This window comes from Molothrus ater, chromosome 2 (genome assembly GCF_012460135.2).
Source record: "Molothrus ater isolate BHLD 08-10-18 breed brown headed cowbird chromosome 2, BPBGC_Mater_1.1, whole genome shotgun sequence".
NCBI classification, from domain to species: Eukaryota; Metazoa; Chordata; class Aves; order Passeriformes; family Icteridae; genus Molothrus; species Molothrus ater.
In genome coordinates, this window is record NC_050479.2 from 28777702 (window position 1) to 28799119 (window position 21418).

Sequence of the window (21418 nt, forward strand, 5' to 3'; positions counted from 1 at the left end):
GTTTGTCCATGTGAAGTTCCTACCACACAGAGCATGTACTGATGATTCTCAACTGAAGAGCTCAAGAACAAATAATGATCTGTTTCCCACTCCTTAGAGAAGTCCAGGGATAGCACTTTCCCTGAAATCACATATTTCCTGTCCATACAGGCATCAGCTCTCCCAGATGGCACACCTTGCATTAGTAAAGAGATCAGATAACTCCTTTGATCACACACAACACAGCCTGCCAGGATTCCATCATGCTTTGAATGTCAGAAGCCAAAAAAAGAAAACAACCTCAAAACATTGGTGACAAAGTACAACTCCTATAATTGTAAGGGCTAATGACAGTTTCTGCTGCACTGCACTGCAAATTCAAACTTTCATTCCAAAAGAAAGGGATGAGGAGGGCTGCAAAGACCTATATTCATGAGAGACCCCTGGCTTAGTTCTCCAGGGCATTGAGCTCTGAGCCTCAGAGCCAAGCAATGTGTTACCTGCTGGTGTCCTCACCTCCCTGCCTTGCCTCATCTCACAGGGGCCAGGATATTCAGAGTTAAGGGAAGGTCAGCTAAGTGTTAACACCATCAGCCACAAGCAATTCCTGTTGCTGCTGGCCAGCATGCTCACAGTCTTTCAGGATCCCCAGGGACCAGGAACATTCAGGTCTAAGTCTTATCCATGTTTCTCTGATGGGTAAATCTGTCCTGAGCATCTCTGGACAAACTCTGAATGGTGTAGTGTTGTAGGCAATCATCTTCCCTCACTTGGGTACTGCTTCAGAGACTGGGGGAATCTCATAATTTGCATTTTTAGACTGATTAATTCTAATGGTGTAGTTTTAATATTTAATTTACATATGCACAGTTATTTGTGATGCAGATTCACCACAAGTGAGAATGTGAAATGGCAGGGTAATGACAGGTTTCATGAAAATAAATCTTGGATACATTGACAGCCACTGAAGCATTAACATTTCAACAATATTAATTAGCTATATATAGACAGAATTTGATTATAAACCAGTAGAACCTTCTCCTAAGCATGAACATCAAAATACACATGCCAGGTGATAAAGTTAATTTTGTTCCTTTTCACATACCCTTCTATATTATACTGAATTATATCAACTAGGATACTGAATGGTTATTGTACATATAATGATATGCCATAAGAGGAATGCAGGTGAGCATAACACTGACATATTCACCATATTCACCATTCCCTTTCATAGAAAATTCCTGAATTTAAAGTTTCAAATATATCCACCACTGCAGAGAAAGTTCTAAGGTATCACTCTGATGGTGTTAGTTCTAGACCCTCAGCAAGCATAAATGTAAGGGCTCAAAACCCAGCACTGTTTCTTCACTTCATCTTGCATAATAAAAACAGCAAATTGCATAAAGCCATGAAATACCTGCAATCATTTACATAGATGTGTTTTGTCATTGCTCTGAAGCACCCTTGAGATTTAGAGCAGAAGTGTCTTCAGAGACCAGGATCTCACCTTTGAAGAATTCCACCTTCTCCTACTATGCCATGCAGCTCTCCATGGTGGATTCAACATCTTCCTTCTTCAGCTGGAAATAATCTTGCCCACAAAAAGATTTCCTATGTCCATTTCATCAGACTCTCTATGTCTTTGTGCTTTCTTCTGTACCTCTCACACACCACAAGTACTTTGTCTCAATCTTAGTAGATGATCTCTTTGCTCTCTGTGTCCAGTTTTGCTCTCTGTGTCCAGTTTTGCTCTCTGTGTCCTGGCTGGACTGGACTGGACACAGTCTTCAGCCACAACCCCCCCAAACTGGGCCTAACTGGTTTCATGCAGGTGCAATTGATCTGGTTTGCTAAGATGCCCAGCTGAATGGGTGCCCCAAGGTTTATGTAGTCTCCTTTGTCACATTTTGGAAGGCCACAGGCATTCTGGCTGGGCAGGGAAGTTTGGGTACCTCACAGCCCTGAGGCATTCAGTGCCACAGCAGTTTTATCCAGCAGTTTTATCCAGCAGCTGTAAGATGTGCATTAACTGGTCCCCCAAACCAGACACAAGGGGCTTTGTGCTCTTACCTCAGTAAACAGAATCAGAGCTGTGCTGCTAGAGGATAGAACAAAAACCAAAGCATTCTTCTTCCACAGAATCATCCCAATTTTTCTTCTATCCTTTCTTTAAAGAGGGAAGCACAGGCTATTTGGGACATTGTTCTGGTTTTGTGCCCTGGGTAGTAGTAAGGAGGATTTAAAAAATACAGAAAAATTTGGAAACATGACTGCATGGTAGCACATGGCATTTCTGGGTATTTTTATCTTGAAGTCTAATTTCTCTGAGATTAGCAGTGTTCCTGACAATAAGAGAAAGCAATGCTTTTCTGGAAAAACAAACCTTTGTTAGAGTTTAATGTCTGCAGACATTTAGCTTGTACACTATTCTTGCAGGATAGTGCCAGAAATAATAAAAAGGTTTATTAATCTTATACTGGTTTTCTACACTATAATTTTCTGTTATCTGCTTAAATGTTGTTATTAGAAATATAAATTTTTATGCTTAAGCAGGATCAAGTACTTGACCTTTCCTCTGAACAAGCATTTGCTTATTTTGCAAGAGAAAGAAGGAGGACAGCAATTTCAAAAGGCTTTAAAATAGAAAATAAAAGCAAGCCTTTCCACTTGAACTGTGCTCCTCCTTGCTATGGCAGATTTAAGTAATGTTCCATGTTATTTCAACACTCTTCTTTTGTAACTGAATTGTGTGCAGGAATATGGGTGAGACCAGGGACCCTCAGTCATTTCAGAATCAGCCTGAGATAACCATAGAGCAAAATCTGTGGGGTACAATTTCAAAGTGTCAGTGCTCAGTTCTTCTGTGGCATTTGTAGATATTACTACTGGCTCTTGCTCTACCACTGCTGGAGTGGCTCTAGACTGGAGCAGACCTTTATTGACTGCCAAACACAATAAACCACAGAGGAACCACAAGTGGTGAGTTCCTTCTCCACTGCTGTAACTGGGATTACTTTAGCCAGATGCATGAGGAGCCTTGCCACACAATAAACATTTTCTATTTCATTTTTTTTAATTATTTATATTCTGCTAAGGAATACAATCTTACCCAGCACACTGTCCACTTTCCCGTTCATGACAGGCTGACTGTGCAATCCAGACAGGAACCAGGTATGCTTTGGTTATCTGCATATGTTAATGCAGTCTGTCTGGTCAGAAAATTGCACAGCAGAGATTTAAAAAAACTGTAAAAAATATATCAGAATGTTATACCATACACAAAATAAGTCAGCCATTTCCAAGGAAGGTGAGTTCTTGGAAAAATCCAAATGTAATTTTGAAGAATATTGCAAGGTAACTTTATTAAAAAGGAAACTTTTTTCTTTAAATAGCTTTTAAAATTTAGCATCTAAATTCATGACTGGGATATTTTACTCTGGGTCAATTTTTTATTATTTTATGTTGTTATTATTACTATAATTTTCAAATATTAAACCAAATTTCCTGGTTTTTGATGAAGAGAAAATGGCCATTCCTTATTTTTCTAAAGTAAATTAAAAATAAATACAATTAGGTTTCCCTCTTTTCCCCTTGCATGGTCTTATGGTCTGGTTTGGAAAGATGCTTAGGTCTTCCAAGAGTGTTTTCCTGTTGCTGCAACAAGATGATAGATAATGAATGTGGTAAGAGCAGCTAAGTTGCAAGGAAAAAAAATCACCTCTTGCCAGAAAGACCAGCATAGTTTGAACTGTCAGTTCATGGTTGTAAATAAATCTTTTCATTTTAGCCTTTGGAGCATTATCATAAATTGTTTCCAAATGCTCCAAACCTGCATGGCTCATGTCACTGGAGTTGCCAGACACAAATCTTCCTTCCTCAGGGGAAGAGAAATAAACAGAAAATTCTCCATGTGTACTGATCTTCTGGAAAAATAGTCAGGTGAGAGAAATGCCTGTACATCTTGAAGGAAGACCTTTTGTTTCCTATGCAGGTGGTTAACACAGCATACTGATCCAGGGGCATGGGGGGAGAAAGCCCCAGCACTGCTCACCTAATGCAGTCAGCAGCAAGCCCCCCTTTGGCATCTATCTACAGGGGCTTAATTCTCTGTCTCCAGATGTTGTTACAAGAAGAGGTCAGAACTTCACTGAATAAACTAAACAACTCGTACATCGTTTAGATAGTTCCCCTTGGCCTCTTTCTCTCTCTTGTGTGTGTGCAGATACATCTCTCAGTGCTCAACATCCCCTAGGAAAAGTTGAAATGAGAGATGGACACAACAGCTTTTATTAGGCTTGCAGACACAGCTGAAGAAGCAGGCAAGGTCTGCTTTTTCACTAGTCAGTAGTGTCAGGGGATGGGGGAACGCTGGATAATTTCTTAATGACATGATGAGCCCTAATATTTATGCAGTAATATGACAACTTTAGGAATTACTGCCAGTAAAATGAGACTGAGCAAACAGGGAAAGAAGAGGAAAGAAGCATAGATTCTGAGTCAGTCTACTAACTTTTTGTTAATTTTTCTGCCAATTCTTTCTTCCTGTGAGACAGAGTGTGGGTAGTACTAACATTTGGCATAAGCTGCAGCTTCTCTTTTGGGCAGGCAACAGAAAGCTCTTTTCCTTTTGGAGATGTACTTGCTATGTCTGATACTGTAGGAGGGAGACTGAATGGCAGAAAAAAATCAATTTCTTCATCATGATTATGTTGAGAGCAATCTGAAAAAGTTTAAGTATAGAATGACTACAGTAATAAAATCTAAAGATCTTTAACCACAAGGAGCTGTAATAGTGATGAGCCTCTGTCCCACAACACTTTATGGTCAACAAGTATCAAACATAAGAGAAAGAAATAGATCAATGGCAAGGAGGTTGAATTGCAATTTGTGTCCATCCACAGCTGTGCAAGTCTCCTGTTTTGGTTTTTTTCCCCTAAAGTCCAAAAGAGTGCATATAGCTTACACTAAGCTAAACATGAGGGGATTTTATATAACAGGAATTAATGGAGTGGCAATGTAAAGGACCATGTGTACAAAGTGACAGGCAAAAATACTGCTCAGTACAATTTCACGTTCCTTGATTGTAAGACAACAGTGAAATTATTTGTTTGAAACTCCTTCTAGTGTTTAGTAGATAGGACCCATTATTACCTCACACTTAATTCTCTCTGGAGTAGGAAAAAACTCTGTACAATATGCTCGAAATAGCACATAGTAGATCATGAGATTCAGTCCAAGACCTGGATTTAAATAGCCCAGAATTTTGGGATGCTTCGACCTTAATTCCAGCTTACTGAATGAAACCACACGAACCTGAATTCCTAACTTTAAAAGACATTGGATCCAAAATTGGTCCCAGATCCAATAAAAGATTCACATAACTAAAGCCAAAATGCAGATCTTGTCTTTCAATTTCCCAAATCTCTAGAGCTGTTCCTTAAATCTCATCCAGAGCTGTCCCTGTATTGTCTTCATAGAGCAGAGTTCATCCCTCAATCTGAGATGTAGAAATGAGGACTGCCTCTCCCTGCTCAGGGTGAGGGGGACAATCCCCTGGGACAATCTTAGAATACATTTAACAAAACTAGATCTCTTTCAGGATTGCAGGCTGTGCCCAGGTATTTTCTGAAATCATGGCACCAAGTATTAAATAATTGCTGAATTATTTTGAATTGTTCAATTATTACATTATTATATCAATTCTTAAATACATCTATTACATGATGTAATGATGCTTGCCTCTGCTCCAGTGAAGTGCACCCAGAAGACAATACAGCACTCAAGAGGGGAAGTCCTGTGACCAAGAGACAGGAATGCCCACTTCTAAGGGAACAGTCCTTCCAATCACAAAGCACTTCTATATTTTACATTTAGCAGCTTTGGATGAAATTGTATAAACTTGTAAAGGAATCACACTCTATAGTTTTTGCTTTTACACATCAAGAGAAATTTTTCACTCTTCAGTATCTCACATCTACTTTTAAATCAGGGTTAGAAAAGAAATAATTCTGAAGAAGGGTGACAAATGCAAGTTCCTAAGTGGTTCCTGCTCACATTTTAACTTAGCAATAATGCACATTAAATGGGCAACAAAATCCTATCATTTGGAAAAAAAAACCTAATATAGTCAAGTAAAAAGTACAGATTTTTGTCCTAAATACAGACCATTTGAACAAAAGCTATCACTCCTCTCAGACTTAGTCATACATCTACACATATAACTCAGCGTACATTGGTCTGATTCCATTTTGCTGAGATTACTCCAGGAGGAAATTAAGTCCTGACTAGTTCTTTCCTGGGAAAATCCAAACCTATTATGTAGGTTAGGGGTGTAAACAGGCTCAAAACAGAGAGGAAAATCCATTATCATCTACTAAATGGTAAAGACTGCAGGTGTATTTCAAGAGAAGACTAACTTGCTGGAAGCAATTGTTAAGGAAATGTCCCTTTGTATTGCCCTTGTTCTCCTGCCCTATACTTCCATTGCTAGCTGCTGCTGCTGGAAATGGGCTACAGGGGAGCTTTGGGTGGTCATTGCACTTCTCTCTCCAGCACATCTTACTTTCTGTGTTCTTATCAGTCCTTTGAGCCTCTCTGCTCCTTAAGGACAAAGAGCACCCTACATACTCCCAGTTCCCCTCTGGGATAAGAAAGTTACTTAGTTCCCAGACCATTTTGCAGGCCAAAGGGGTTGTCCTGCTAGTCCTGGGTTGTCAGAAGCACAGAAGACCAGCTGCCAGGATTTGTGCTTCCTCCTCTAGGCACATTTTGGGACTTGCTAGTTTGTCTCTCTTCTTTAGTAGTTACTTGGAATTCATAAGACTTTCCAGCAGTGGAAACATCACTTACCTACTTCACACACTCACCCCTCAGTCTGCGCTAGTCACCACAAAATTCAGCAGTGGATTGGCCATTTAAAAAAAATTGTCCATTCAGACAGCCCTAAAACCTTGATAGACACATCCCAGATAGACAGAATGAAAGATAATAATAAAAACTGAAATCCTGGGGGAGAACTCAGGATTTCAGAATGCCCTATGGGTGGCTCCCACTGCCAGAGGGAGAGGACAAACTCCAGAAATCAGCAACCTCTGCCAAGAACACTAAGCAAGTAACATTTTGTTTAAAACTGAGAGCTGAAGTTGGCAAAAGGACTGCTGATGCTGTAAATGTCACTTGTGCATGAAAGACAGAGGTAGCCACTTAAGCTATTAGTACTCAAAACATTTAAGGATTTATAGATCAGATGTGCCTTAAAGAGGTGATGCAGCCTGGCAGGGAGCTAAGATCATGCAGTCCAGGTGGCATGTACTTTCTGCTTGGGAAATTCCCTTTCCTAAGCAGGCAGCTTAGGCAGCTATGCCTTCCTCCAGCTGTACCCTCCAGATTTCAGGTGCACCACATGCTGCAAGCCTCAGGTTAAGAAAGAAGGTGATGACTGTGATGAAATCCAAAATAAATTGTCCCAGGCAATAATAAATATTCATCAAAGGCATTTGTGTCATCTTTGCTTGTGTGTGCATCCAGAAAATTATAGAGACGTAACAAAACTTGAGGAGCAAACATCAATTGCACTTAATTCAGACAAGCCGAAACATCATATACAGTTTCTTCTACTTGATTTTTCCCTTCCATAATAATTTTTTTACATTTGTCTGAGCCAGAACACCCAGGAGCCAGCTCCCATTTGTGTCCCAATACACTACAGCTATTGGAGAACTTCTTCAGGTGCATCAGAGGAGAATCAGATACACAGTCACCGATCCTACACCTTCCACCCCCATAGCCCCATGCACGAGCAGAGATAGAGGGTTGGTATCTGCCTGTGGGGGAATGATTGCCAGACACTGGCCTACTGAGAATGTAGAGAAGGAAGGTGCAGAAGCTCATGTGGTGCCTGATAGTCTGTGCATGACTCAAGACTACGCGCAATGTAAACCTTTCCCTTGCCTTATGTAGGAGATGTTGCTTCTGAAGGAAGATTAGCTGGCTCTTAATGGACTTGACTCCCTCCATCCCCTAGAGAAACACCTTCTTGTTGCAGACCTATAGGTCAAATTCCATTTACAAATCCCACAAGAATTCTTCACGCTCGGGGTTTAATCCCTCCTCTCATCTCTAGCACTAGGTCTGGCCAAAGATGGATCAACAGATTTAGATGGGCTGCACTGCAAAATTTATAGCACAATTTTTTCCTACTGTGTTCATTTATTTGACTGAAAGTCGGATTGAAACTGAGGTACAATGTGAAAAACAAGAATTGATAAACCTTTCTTGGGGCATTGGGTCAAGTGTAGCTCAGTCTGACATGTGCCTGTTCCTGTCTTTGTGGCAGGATAGCTGGACTCCAGACACCAACATGACTGAACGCTTTGATTGCCACTACTGCAAAGAGTCTCTATTTGGTAAGAAGTACATCCTGAAGGAGGACAGCCCCTACTGTGTGAAATGTTATGAAAATCTTTATTCCAACACCTGTGAGGAATGCAAAAAACCTATTGGTGCTGACTGCAAGGTATGTCAGATTTGTGTCTTGTTACAGAAATCTTGAGAGAGCAGCCTGGGTACAGAGCTCTGAGATCTGGAAGGATCCAGCCTAACAGCTACACAGGGGTTTCTTTTGATGGGAGAGCATGTTTTCTGGACCCCTCTATCTGTTTTCTATTGTTTCACTTGTCAAACCTTTCTTTATGCAGCATGGTAATAGAAATCCACTCCTATAAACCACAGAATGATCTGATGCTCTGATGTAAGAAATCCTCTTTAATTCATTGGATGAACCTTTCCTCAGGGCCAGCTGGGATCTAAAAGGGTGACAGAAGCTGGTTAGGCCTACTGTTGGGTCAGAGGGAGCTAAGCCACTGCTGGCTTTGCTGTGCCCACACTTCTGTGGTCATCAAGAGACACACACTCAGGGTGCTAACTTGGAGGTCACAGAAATCCAGCTAGCAATAAATCAAATAGAGTTAGAAAAAATAACCTTTTAAATACAGAATGATGATAGTGGAGTCTAATTAAAGAATGGGATAGACAGAGCAGAGGCCTTGCTTGCTTGAGTTATGCACTGCTACAAGACATGGAAACACCTGCCTGGTACAGAATAGTTGTGACCACCTGTATTTCTTTTAAATTAATTAAAAAACCTGGAATTCATGCCAATTTCAGCCTGCCTGAATGAGGACAGAGGAGCCATCCAGTGAAGTGTCTGTTATACAGCTACCAAAGTCTTCCTCTGATATGCATCCTCCTTGCATAAAATTGGCCTGTTCGAAGTTGGGCAAGATTTTCACTGACAGAATGAGATTGCAGTAGAACTGCAATTTGTATTGCATGCCCATAGGATTCTTCACTGACCCAAGGAGATCTGATTTTTGATTTCCCACTGCTGATCCATGCTTCTACAAAGATAAACTAATTCCCATTAGTGATACTATCATCCAATCACTATTTCAGAGATATAAAAATATATGCTTACTCAGATTGGAAAAAATAAATGTCTCATACCTTCCAAATTGATCTACAACACCCTATTGGCAAATCAGTAGGAAAGTCACTTTCAGAAGCCTTAAAGAGGTAAAAATTTTTCACCATCAAGAGAGAGAACTGGCAATAATCTGTAAGAAGGTATAAAATTGCCAGCTTTCCTACAGCTCATAAATATTCAGGTTAGAGATGAGATACAGCTGGCCTGGCCTGACCTGAAAAAGCAAAATATTCCTGCCCCGTTCCAGAATGTGCTTTTGTTTTAAGGTCACTTTCTAATCCCCTGAGAAGGTATTTCCATGTGTTGATAGTCAAGAATTTAAAAACTTGGACCAGCTTCAACAAATCTTGGTCAAAGTATTCAGGAATTAATCGGGCTGAACTTTTCAACCCAGATTTATGTATTTAGGGAGTGTGGGTGTTATCCGATATACTGCTTTTCTTTGCTTTTAAGTGAAGCACACTCTAATAACAGATAGAAAAAAAAAAAAAAGTCCCCACTGTCTGCAATCTAAGAATATTTTATCTATGTAAAAACCAGAACTATATGTGGAAAACACAACTAAGAGATAGTAAATAAAGATTTCTTAAAGAGCTATAAAGCATGCCAGAAACAAACATGTCCTTTTTTTTTGTTTCTGTGACTACTGTTTGTGCCTGTCCATACTTTATGCTGTAGCTTTTGAAGCTGTTGAGCAATTTTAGCAAATTCTGATGGATAAAAGTTGAAACTTAAATTCTTGCAAGTTTTCTGAAAAAAACCCATGTTTGGGTAGGAAAAGAGATCCTATGAATGTTTTCACTGACAAGAAAACTAAAGTAGTTTTTCAATGACAGTAATAGGCACTAGAGAACACATTTGAGAGAGCCCTTACAAGTGCCTCAGCCACAGGGTAAGTTTCAGATGAAGTGTGTGCACTGTGACTGAGCATAATTCAGCCATGAAACAGTCACCAAAAAAATCAGGCTTCTCCTCATTACACTGTATGAATATGTAGGTATATAAATAAAAAAGGAATACACATATACATACCTATATATATGCATTTTTACATAAATCTTTTTACTAATACTTTTTCATCTGAACAAAGAAGATAAATTGTACTATGTTTGGGAATGAAACCAGTGTGTTTACTGCATGGACGATATTGGCTCCAATTTGTTTGTACGTTCGGCATAACCTAAAACTGTAAAATTTGGAATAAAAAAATATAATGAAGTGACAGAGTCATGAGAAAAGGTCACATCCAGGCCTCTGCATCTGGCAGCAGTGTCCACACTTACATCCACATTACAACCTGGAAAGTCCCACAAAGTTTTCACATCAGATTTTCCTTCACAAGTCCATTCTTGGCCACCATTATTTCTCCTCACTAAGAAAAGCTACACTGAGAACCAGATACTCTTATTTTCCTTCTTTCCCACCCTCCCAATTACAATCAAACCTCCTATAACTGACAGGGTTACACCAAAGTGAAAGCACAGGTGCTGAGAAGAGGACACTTGTAATAACTCAAATTCTGACAGCAGTGGACTCTGAGAGGATTAAATTGATGCTGAATTTTCACATTGTGTATTAGCTGTAGCACAGAGAGGCCACAAGACAACAATGCTGTAGAGAAACTTACCCTGGATTCAAGACAGGGGAGAAATTTCTTCACTATCTTTCTAGTTTTTCAGGTAGTTTATGGGTAACTGTAAACTTAACAGAGTAGTAGCTAATTTGTTCTTTGTTTTAAAAGAACAAGTCTTTGCCACCAGAAAAATCCCAGAATGACAACATATGTCTGAATGCCACCTTTGGGCATAAGCCATTTCATTAACTGTAAACACTTCTAGCTGATGCTTACAAAACTTCCACAGACAAATTAAAAGCTTCATGTACTGACTGGTAGGAGGCACCAGCAGGCAGCATGAAAATACAGGGTCGTTTCTCTCACAGCTATTACACATTATCCATATGCCAACAGGTTACAGGAGAAATTTACTTTTCTAGAAAAAAAATTGTAATTTTAATGGCTAAGTCCCTGGTGAATGCTCACCACACCTACAGTTTCAGGCTTATTTCTGGAAATCCATGCATCTTGCACTTATTTGCTTAACTGCTGAAGGGTTACTTTTCGTTGACTTTGGCTGTTTTAATACTTTCCTTGCAGATCCTATGGTATGGAAACCATTGGAAATACAGGAAATATCTACATTAATCCTGTGTTTAATGCAGTCCACAAGTTGGCCTTGCCAAGCAGAAGGGGGTGAAAACTCTCTCTGTGAAATGTGCAAATTAAATTATGAGTGGATTGTGAGATACAGCTACTGTGTCAGCATGCAGGCCAAAAATGCCTCAAAAGGGTCATTCTCACACATAAAATAAACAAGAAATAAAACCTCCAGTAATGAGGCTCAGGAAAAAGAAAAAATAATTATTTTTCTCATTTTTAATATTTAAACTCTGTCCCAACATGCAACACTTTTTCAGCTCATTATTGAATCTCAGGCTAGTTTTTGTGAAGTGAAATGGTAAAAGAGGGGGATACTTTAATATCTTCTCACACATGTAAGGGGCAGAGTACAGCACAATATCACTTGTTTTTACCTTTTCTCAACATACTTTTATAGGTATGTGCCAGTCTAACATACAGAAGTGTTTTGCTACAGGGTATGTGTAGCTAAAATCTGCACAGCATTTAGTTGGCGTAGCTCATTTCCTACATTCAACCTTCTGAATAGACCATTGTGGTAAAAAAAGCCATGAACAACATATACAGTTACTGTTCTGGTAATAAACTCTCTAATCTCCTTCTTCCTACTGGGTCCCTGTTGACATCCAGAGAAGTTGAAACCCTGTTCTTCAAGAGAAATGGTACTGCATAATGGCTTCAGTTTGCTTAGACTTAAAAAGCCTGAGGAGAAGACAATAAAAATGCAGGGTATGAGGAGCCCAAGCTTAACCTAGTTAACTGGTAACCCTAGTCTAAGGGGGTCTTCTGGGTTTTTTTAAAAAAACACACTTTTCTAAGTCACATGCAGTCCCACCCTAGAGGCCAAATAAACCATGCTGGAGCAAAACTATACAGAGCTGTGGAGAAGCTGCAAAACTTGAACTTGCCCATGCTAACAGTTATCTTGTCAAAGTTTTCTTTGTGGGTGTCACAATGAAAATACAACAGGAATTAGTTCTATATCACTTGTACCTTCTGCTGGAACAGATTTATTTGGGTTACAATCAGCTAGCATAAACTAGAATTCACGTACCTAGACTAAATCTGTTGCTCTTTCAGCTTAACAGAGGAGCAGCCTGACATTCAGAAAGCTTTCAGTCAGTTTTTGCACATGCTTTTCCAGTGTAGAATTTGCTCCACATCAATACATCCACAGCTTATGAACAAGTCAAAGCCTCCAGTAATATATACACCATGCTGAAATAGACCAATAGACCTTCTTTTCAGTGACCTAAGAGCACTCATGATGCATAAATAGTTTCATCAGTACCTTGGACTTGTTTGCTTTCAGATGTGACAGATTCAGAGAGAGAAAGCAATATCCATTTCATCACCCTAATATTCTACTGTCAAAGTCAGACATCTTAGACTCTCTCTACATTCAATGTAGAGTTATAGTAATCTAGAGTAGCTAAAGATTATTCAATACACTTTTTATCTAGGGTACTTTTTGTTGGAGTTTTGCTTCATGACTTCGTCATAATGAAATATCTGCTACTGTCACCTACGCAGCTACTGCCCATAAAATCTTGCCATTATAACTGACTCAGGGGTCAAATCTTTCATCTTTGACACCTAATCTTTGTCTTCATTACTCCTCTTCTAAAAGGCATACACCATTTCAGGGTATCATTTCATTGATAAAATAAGCATACATCACCACATGAATTTTGGATATTAAAAAATAGCTTGCTGAAAATTGCAAAACCAGGAAATGACCGGTAATGAGGAAAAATAATTGAATAAATCATGTTACAAGAGAAAGAAGATCAGATCTGTTGTCCTACTTTCTAAAAGTACAATTTCAGTTATTTTGGAAAGCACTGCATATTGTATTTTTCTGTTGAAAATATAATATGAGCCCAGATTTAGGCTATTAGACTTCTCTCAAAGAAAAGAAAAGAAAAAAAAATGTAAGTAACTTCCAAAGAAGATTGGTTTTCATTTGCTATTAGAAAAGATTAAAATATTACAGTCAGAAATTTGTGTTCTTTCAGAAGGATTTAGCTGAAATGAATAGATGAGCTGAATAAACAACTGTCTGAAAGATGTAAAGTGGAAGTCTAAGATATTCTACCACAGAGTGCAATCTCAGAGATGAAAATTGTTACTCACAATGATTCAAAAAAATTAGGTGAGTGGCACAGATGTCCAAACAGAAATGTTTAATTGCATAGTCAAACTTTTACACAAATTACTAAAGTTTAACAAGCTACCACATATCAGCTGAGCTAGATGAAACTGTTTCAGTGTTTCCAGCTAGCTGTTTATGAGAACAAGGCTCCCAAAGACAAACTGTTATTTTAGGTTAACCTAAATCTGTGGTATCTTGCTCTGGCCTTAAGATTACACATTTGGAGTTACTGTGACTGTACTGACTGACACAGTACAGCTTATGCCAGATCAGGTATGAACCCTTTGCAACGCTTCACACAACTGCAAAATTGGAATTCATTATTCTACCACTTGCTTTTTTCCTTCAACTACCCTGATTAGTTTAATGCCTGCAATAAATACACAGATCTTGAGCTAGAACTTGAGAACTTATTTCAGCTGAAGTTTTATACTCCCTATTCATGACAATTCTAGCCTTTCACACTCCCAACCCATACCAGAGCCTCTATATTTTGGGGTGAACACCGTTTCTTGTAATCATCCAAGCTCTATTTTGTTTGAAGTCCGAAGACACTGTTCAAGTGTTACATGTACAGGCCACCTTAATTTAAATGTTATAAAGCACAATCCACCATTTTAGGTCACAATTTTGAGAAGGCCTGTTTCTTTTAAATAATCAAAGGAACCACTGTGAAGAGTATTTTAAATACTAACATGCCCATACTAATCCCGTAGCCAGTACTCTGGATCACGGATGCAGGTACAACATAGTCTTGTATCTTTCAGTAAAATCCACATCTGAAATATAGGTAAACCAAAACACAAGAGTCAGTAAAAATTTGTTGTAGTGGAAAAAACCCAAAAGGGATCAGACTGATTCCACTCTTGATGCAAATCTGTCAAAAAAATGCCAGAATGCAATTGGGAAAAAATATTTCTGTTCAGGAGTAAATGTCTATGAAATGAACAAGAAATCAGCAATAGATAAGGCAAATAGGGGAAGTCTATCATACCTAATAGATTAACAAGTTTTAATCCAACTCAAAAGCTGGCTTGAGTGATTAATTCTCAAAGGAAATACCTAAGTGAAATTAGCTGCTCCTCTGTCACAAACAAAAAGGGTTACCTTGAACTGAAAAAGGGTTGATAGCTGTCATGAGCTGCTCTTGGTTATCACAGCAAAATAAGTTCACCTTTGTCAGAACATTTTGTTTTCCTCAAAGCTCCCCAGCTCCTGGCTGGAGTTCAGATTTGGATGTGTTTGCATTCTCTGAGCTTCCAGTTGTGCAAACTATTCATTCCACTTACTCTGTGGTTTTGGATTTCTACAGGATCTGTCTTATAAGGACCGCCACTGGCATGAAACCTGCTTCCACTGCTTCCAGTGCAAGAATTCCTTGGTGGACAAACCTTTTGCTGCAAAAGAGGAACATCTACTTTGTACTGACTGCTACTCCAATGAATACTCTTCCAAATGTAATGAGTGCAAGAAGACTATTATGCCAGGTTAGGATGTTCACCTTTTGGACTAAATATCAAGCCCAAAGTCGGCAATATTTGTGAGAAATGTCTCTCCTTGACTATCTCTATTAAGTCATGCTGAACTATGTAAAAAACTGGTGATGGTGCATTCTAGTCCACTTCCATGACCAGAACATGTAATATCCATAATGGCTCATGGAAGAACTTTCATTCACATAAAAATTTTCTCTAATTACTCAAAATTTAGCTTCTCTCAGACTGATGAAAAATTGGTCAAAGTGCCTGTGAGGTCTTCCTTGAGCACAAATATATGAAGGAACAGGGAATAGCTTTTTTTTTTTTAACATGAAACATGAGGTTATAGTAATAGATTGCTAAACCTGGTCTTCTCACAACAATACTATAGCATTCTGTGATGATTTGAGGGGTTTAATGTTGAAGTGCTATCAGTGCAGAAGTAAAATATTAAAAGGCAATTTGAAGAATCCTCATACACACTCCATAGCGATTAGTAGTTACTTTGTCAGCTGGCTCTGATATTGTTCATCTCAAATAAAAAGAGGAAACCACACCATTTTGCTCCTAGGGCATAAAAATGAAGGCTTGATGATGAAATAGAGCAACAATATTTAAAAGCCGATAACCCTATCTATTCTGAGTTTAAACATCTCTATTATTCCATGTGCACCCATTTTGCTGACACAGAAATAAAAACTGACATGCTTGGGAATAGCCAGTGCTAGTTTTAAAGCTGGAACTCCATGACACAGGAAGTCCATTCACATCCCAGAATACTGGTTGTATCCTTGGCTGCATCCAAAGCAGCGTGGGCAGCAGGTCAAGGGAGGTGGTTCTGCCCCTTAACTTTGCTGTTGAGAGACCCTACCTGGAGTGCTGCACCCAGCTCTGGGAACCTCAATATAAGAGGAGCATAGAACTGCTGGAGGAGGTTCAAAAGAGGATCCCAAAGAGGGCTGAAACACTTTGCTTATAAAGACAAGCTGAGGGAGCTGAGATTGTTCAGCTTGGGCTGAAGGCTTGGGGAAACCTGTTTGCAGCCTTTCAGTACTGAAAGGAGACTGTAACAAAGATGGGACAAACTTTTCAGCAGGGCCTGCTGCAAAAGAACAAAGTGTAACTTTTTGTAAAGTAATGGAGGGTTGATTTAGATTAGTATAAAAAATAAGTTTTCTACAACGAAGGGGTAAGGTAAAACACTGAAACAGGTTGCCCAGAGAGGTGGTGGATTCCCCATGCCTGGAAAAATTCAAGGTCAGTTTGGATGGGGTTCTGAGCAACCTGATCAAGTTGAAGATGTCCCTGCTTACTGCAAGGGCCTTGGACTAGATGATCTTTAAAGGTTTCTTTCAACCAAAGCTGTTCTATGAATCTATGATTCTATAGTATTATGTGTATATATTTTTATTTCTGCTCATCAGATTCATTGCCATTATCAGTGATTTACTGAGTGGATCTCTTTTTGTCTATTATGCCAGCTATACATTGCTATGTATTAATGGAGGTTGGATTCAGTGACACAGAATCACTGCTTCTCTTATAACCCAGAGAAGAAATTAATTTTCGTAAGCTTTTCAACTACCCACTGGTCTCTAGCTGCTTACCCAGGATAGCTGAGATGTCACCACGCTGGAAGAGCAGTACACTCACCATGCTTTTTCTGCTTACACAGCACACTGTGGTAGTACAGGAGCTACAGCAGAGGAGTATGGTCACCAGTGAAAGCATAATTTATTTTGAAAGGACCAGCAAGTGATTGGATATCTTTTGTGGAGACTGTTAGCGCTAAACTTGACCTCTGCTTTGAGCCACTAAATACAAAATGTAGATCAGAGAATCACAGAATCACAGAATGACTAGGTTGGAAGAGACCTTCAAGATTATCAAGTCCAACCCATACCTTAAACACCTTAACTAAATCATGGCACCAAGTGTCACATCCAGTCTTCTTTTAAACACATCCAGGGATGGTGATTCCACCACCTTCCTGGACAGACAATTCCAGTACTTTATCACTCTTTCTGTAAAACATCTTTTCCAAATATCCAACCTATATTTACCTTGGTGCAGCTTAAGGCTGTGTCATCTTGTTCTGTCAGCTGCTGCCTGGAGAAAGAGACCAACCCCCACCTTACTACAGCCACCCTTCAGGGAGTTGTAGAGAGTGACAAGGTCGCCCCTGAGTCTCCTTTTCTCCAGGCTAAACACCCCCAGCTCCCTCAGTCATTCCTCACTGTGGGTTTGTGTTCCCAGCCCCTCTCCAGCCTCATTGCCTCCTCTGGACACACTCAAGTGTCTCCATGTCCTTCCCAAACTGAAGGGCCCAGAACTGGACACAGCACTCAAGGTGTGGCCTCACCAGTGCCAGTAGGCAGGGGAAGAATGACCTCCCTGCTCCTGCTGGCCACACTATTCCTGATACTAGCCAGGATGCCATTGGCCTTCTTGGCCACCTGGGCACACTGCTGGCTCATGTTCAGCCGACTGTCACCAGCTACCCCAGGTCCCTTTCCTCCTGGGCACTGTCCAGCCACACCGTCCCCAGCCTATGACGCTGCAGAGGGTTATTGTGGCCAGAATGCAGAACTTGGCACTTGGACTTATTAAAATTCATCTTATTGGACTCTGCCCGTCCATCCAACCATTCCAAGTCTCTCTGCAAAGCCCTCCTACCTTCCAACAGATCAACACAAGCTCCCAGCTTAGTGTCATCTGCAAATTTACTAATGAAAGACTCAATCCCCTCATCCATGTCATCAATAAAAATATTGAACAGGTCCCAGCACAGAGCCCTGAGGGACACCACTGGTGCCTGGCCCCAGCTGGATGCAGCACCATCCCCACCACTCTCTGGGCCCAGCCATCCAGCCAGTTCTGAACCCAGCAAAGAGTGCTCCTGTCCGACGCTGTGGAAGCTTTACCATGAGATGCCCATTTAAGTGATTACAAGCTTGTTCTTCCAGTCCTTCTGCAAACCCAACCTACCCTGACTTCAGTCTAGGTGCCAACAAAACAGGGCTCTCCCAACTTTGAGTTTCAATGACAACACCATCCCGAAGACAGCACAGATGCAAATGTAAAAATAAAATTCTAGTCTATTAAAAAAATTATCTACATCTTCTTTCTCCAGATTATTATTCTTTCAAGGACTGATTTATTTGCTCCTTGACATGATATTGGAAGTTATCAGCATAGAGAGGGCATAATTTTTAGAAGGTGTCTGTTAATAAAATGGAACAAAAATATTCAAGAATGTAAGCATCAGAGAGATTATTAACAGTTCACTTACTACTGATGCAAGTCAATTTAAAAGAACAAAAAAACCACCAAATAAATCCTGAAGTCTGCCTCTCAGCAGAATTTAATGAGATCATAAAAGAAGAAAAATATGCAACTAGTAAACAAAGATGAATTAATGCTTGAGAAGGGGAAAAATGGTTAAACCCCGCAGTAATAGAGGCAGAGAGAATTGGCATCAAAGGCATTAGTGTGGTTCTTTATCATTAGCCAACTCAATCAGCTTGTCAGTCTTCCAAATATTTGACTTCATGTTTGCTGTTACAGGCTCCAAGAGTGATGCAGAACTGTAGGAAAAGCATTTGTTTGTTTACCCTTCTGGCCAGTATCAAATATTCTGACTCAAACTGGTACATAGAAATCATACTATGTGCAAATAAATTTATCTATATAATAGGGCATCTCCAATTCCCTGGAAGGGCTGAGAGTCCACCTGCCATACAGTGGACTGAATCTGCAAAGAACACTATCTGAACCCTAAAACTTTGTTCTAGAAAAGTGCATTTATTTCCTAACTACCATACCACTTTTCTGCTTTCCAATAAAAGGATTGTTTAAATTCCACATTTCAACAATATTTTCTATTCAACTGAAAACAGAGAGAAAGCTTTTTCTTACTGGAAGGTTCAAGAGACAGAAAAACATTTAGGATAGGTTCTGTCAAGCTGGAAACAATTGCAAACTTATAATACACCTCAATGAGAACAAGAAAAAGGCTCCTGAGCAGATATGAAAGATCCTTTGTCTCAGACAGACTGTATTCCATTGGGAAAGGGAGGCAATGTGCTTGCCAGGAATTGTATGCCTCATCCTTGACAGTGTTCAAAGCCAGGCTGGATCAGGCCCTGAGAACCTGGTCTAGTGAGAGGTGTCCCTGTCCATGGCAGGGAGTTTAAAACTAGATGATCTGTAAGGTGTATTTCAGCCCAAATCATTCTATGAGTCTGTAATTAACCAGGTACCTTGCTGCTATTTGAGAAAGAAACAAAACAGATGTGGAATGAATGAAGTCAGTCTTTAATGAGGAATGGCCTGACCTCCACCCAGCACTAACAGCAACTTATATTGGTGTCTGTCCAATTCCCTTGAATCTTCCTGTGCACTGGAATTCATTATTTGCCTAATAAGACCACAAAAAGCTGTTCTAGGCTGTAGCTATTTGCAAGAAATGTTTCTCTTCTTTGCAGGAGAAGAGATCTCCAAAAATCTAAAATGGTACCAAATGTCATGCAAATCTGGTAGGAACATTAAATAGCCTCTGGCTCACAGCTGCAATGCTTCTGGACTGACAGAGAGCTGCCAGGCAAACCAGAGCTATGAACTGCATCTATCTCATCCAGAAGCTCACTTGGTGCTCTGCTCTCATTACAGGTACTCGGAAGATGGAATACAAGGGCAACAGCTGGCACGAGACCTGCTTTATCTGCTGCCACTGCCAGCAGCCTATTGGGACAAAGAGCTTCATCCCTAAGGACAATCAAAACTTTTGTGTCCCCTGCTATGAAAAGCAGTTTGCCATGCAATGTGTCCAGTGCAAGAAGGTAGTGCTCTTACTTTGCTTATGTGAAACTTAAGAGGTTGAAGTCCATCCCATTTTATATCCAAGTAGGCAGAATATCTCATTTTTGTATGTGTAAAAAGATTAAGAATTAACTGGTTTTAAGAGATGATATCATTTCAGTTCCACTTACTTGTGAAATAAAACTCCCTGACAAAGTCTGGAGAAGCAGAAAGAAAATACTTCATCTAAAATATGAAATAAACCAGTCTGTCCCACAGAAAGAAAGTTGAAACACATCAGGTAATTCCCCACCATGAAGAAAGGGACAAGTGATGAGACAAACTCTGGTAAATGCATACGAAAAGCAACATACAAAGAGTAGTATGAGTAAAAGAGTAAAGAGCAAGAGTAAAACAGAGTACAATTGAAAGTGATATTTTATAATATATGCAGAACAAAGTACTTTTAGTATGGGGTTTCTTTTCATAATTAAGGAAATAACAATAAAGCACTTGCATGATTTTCTCAAGGTCAACTTCAAGCAAAATTATAATCTTGCTGTTGCTAAACCTCCTTCCCCTCCTCCCACACACAAAAATCTCATCAACCTTCCTCTTTACCAAATCAAAACACAAACTTGCCACTCTTTAGAAACACTTTCTCTTTTTCCTCCCTAAAACAGGCTATCACCACAGGAGGCGTTACCTACCGGGAGCAACCATGGCATAAGGAGTGCTTTGTGTGTACTGAGTGCAAGAAGCAGCTGTCCGGACAGCGCTTTACCTCCAGGGATGAGTTTGCATACTGCTTGAGCTGCTTCTGCAACCTGTACGCCAAAAAGTGTGCTGGATGCACAAACCCAATCAGTGGTAGGTCTCTTGTGGCTGGTGCTTTTACATTTTGTGACTGTTTTGTGTGTTGAGTTGCTGCTAAAGGCGAAACTAAACAAAAAGTCTGACCTGGTACAAGAGATGCCCAACTCAATCTTTTTATGGAACTCCAGGTAGTCATTTTTGAGGTTAAGCAAAAGACAATTACTACTAAGAAATGTTTTCCCCTTTTTTTTTTTCTTTTGTACAACTTCAATACACCCAATGATAACTGACATAGCCTGAAACTCGGTAATGCTCTTTTACTAACCTGCTTCTTTTCCTGAGACATTCTTCCTTCAGAGCTATGAACCAAGTCATGACACATGACAGACTTCTTTTTTAATTATCTAAAACGCATCTCTACAAAACATAAATTAACTTACTCAGGTGCCATAAAACATTCTGTAAAAACCTACCAGAATTCTGTTCAGAGTCAGGTGCTTTGCTTT

General features: G+C 39.7%; 1 protein-coding gene across 4 annotated transcripts in view; it reads left to right on the top strand.

Annotated features, from left to right (window-relative positions):
• The window catches only part of FHL2 (four and a half LIM domains 2), a 145053-nt gene that overhangs the window by 122475 nt on the left and 1160 nt on the right, over nt 1-21418 (top strand). For 3 of the 4 annotated variants that reach the window (XM_054518628.1, XM_054518627.1, XM_036392564.2), the window contains exons 2-5: nt 8318-8497; nt 15131-15305; nt 19968-20137; nt 20780-20966. In XM_054518628.1, the coding sequence (XP_054374603.1) occupies nt 8342-8497; nt 15131-15305; nt 19968-20137; nt 20780-20966 (688 nt within the window). In that variant the 5' untranslated portion in view covers nt 8318-8341. The remainder of the gene's footprint in view (nt 1-8317; nt 8498-15130; nt 15306-19967; nt 20138-20779; nt 20967-21418) is intronic. The other variant, XM_036392571.2, reaches the window with a different exon arrangement.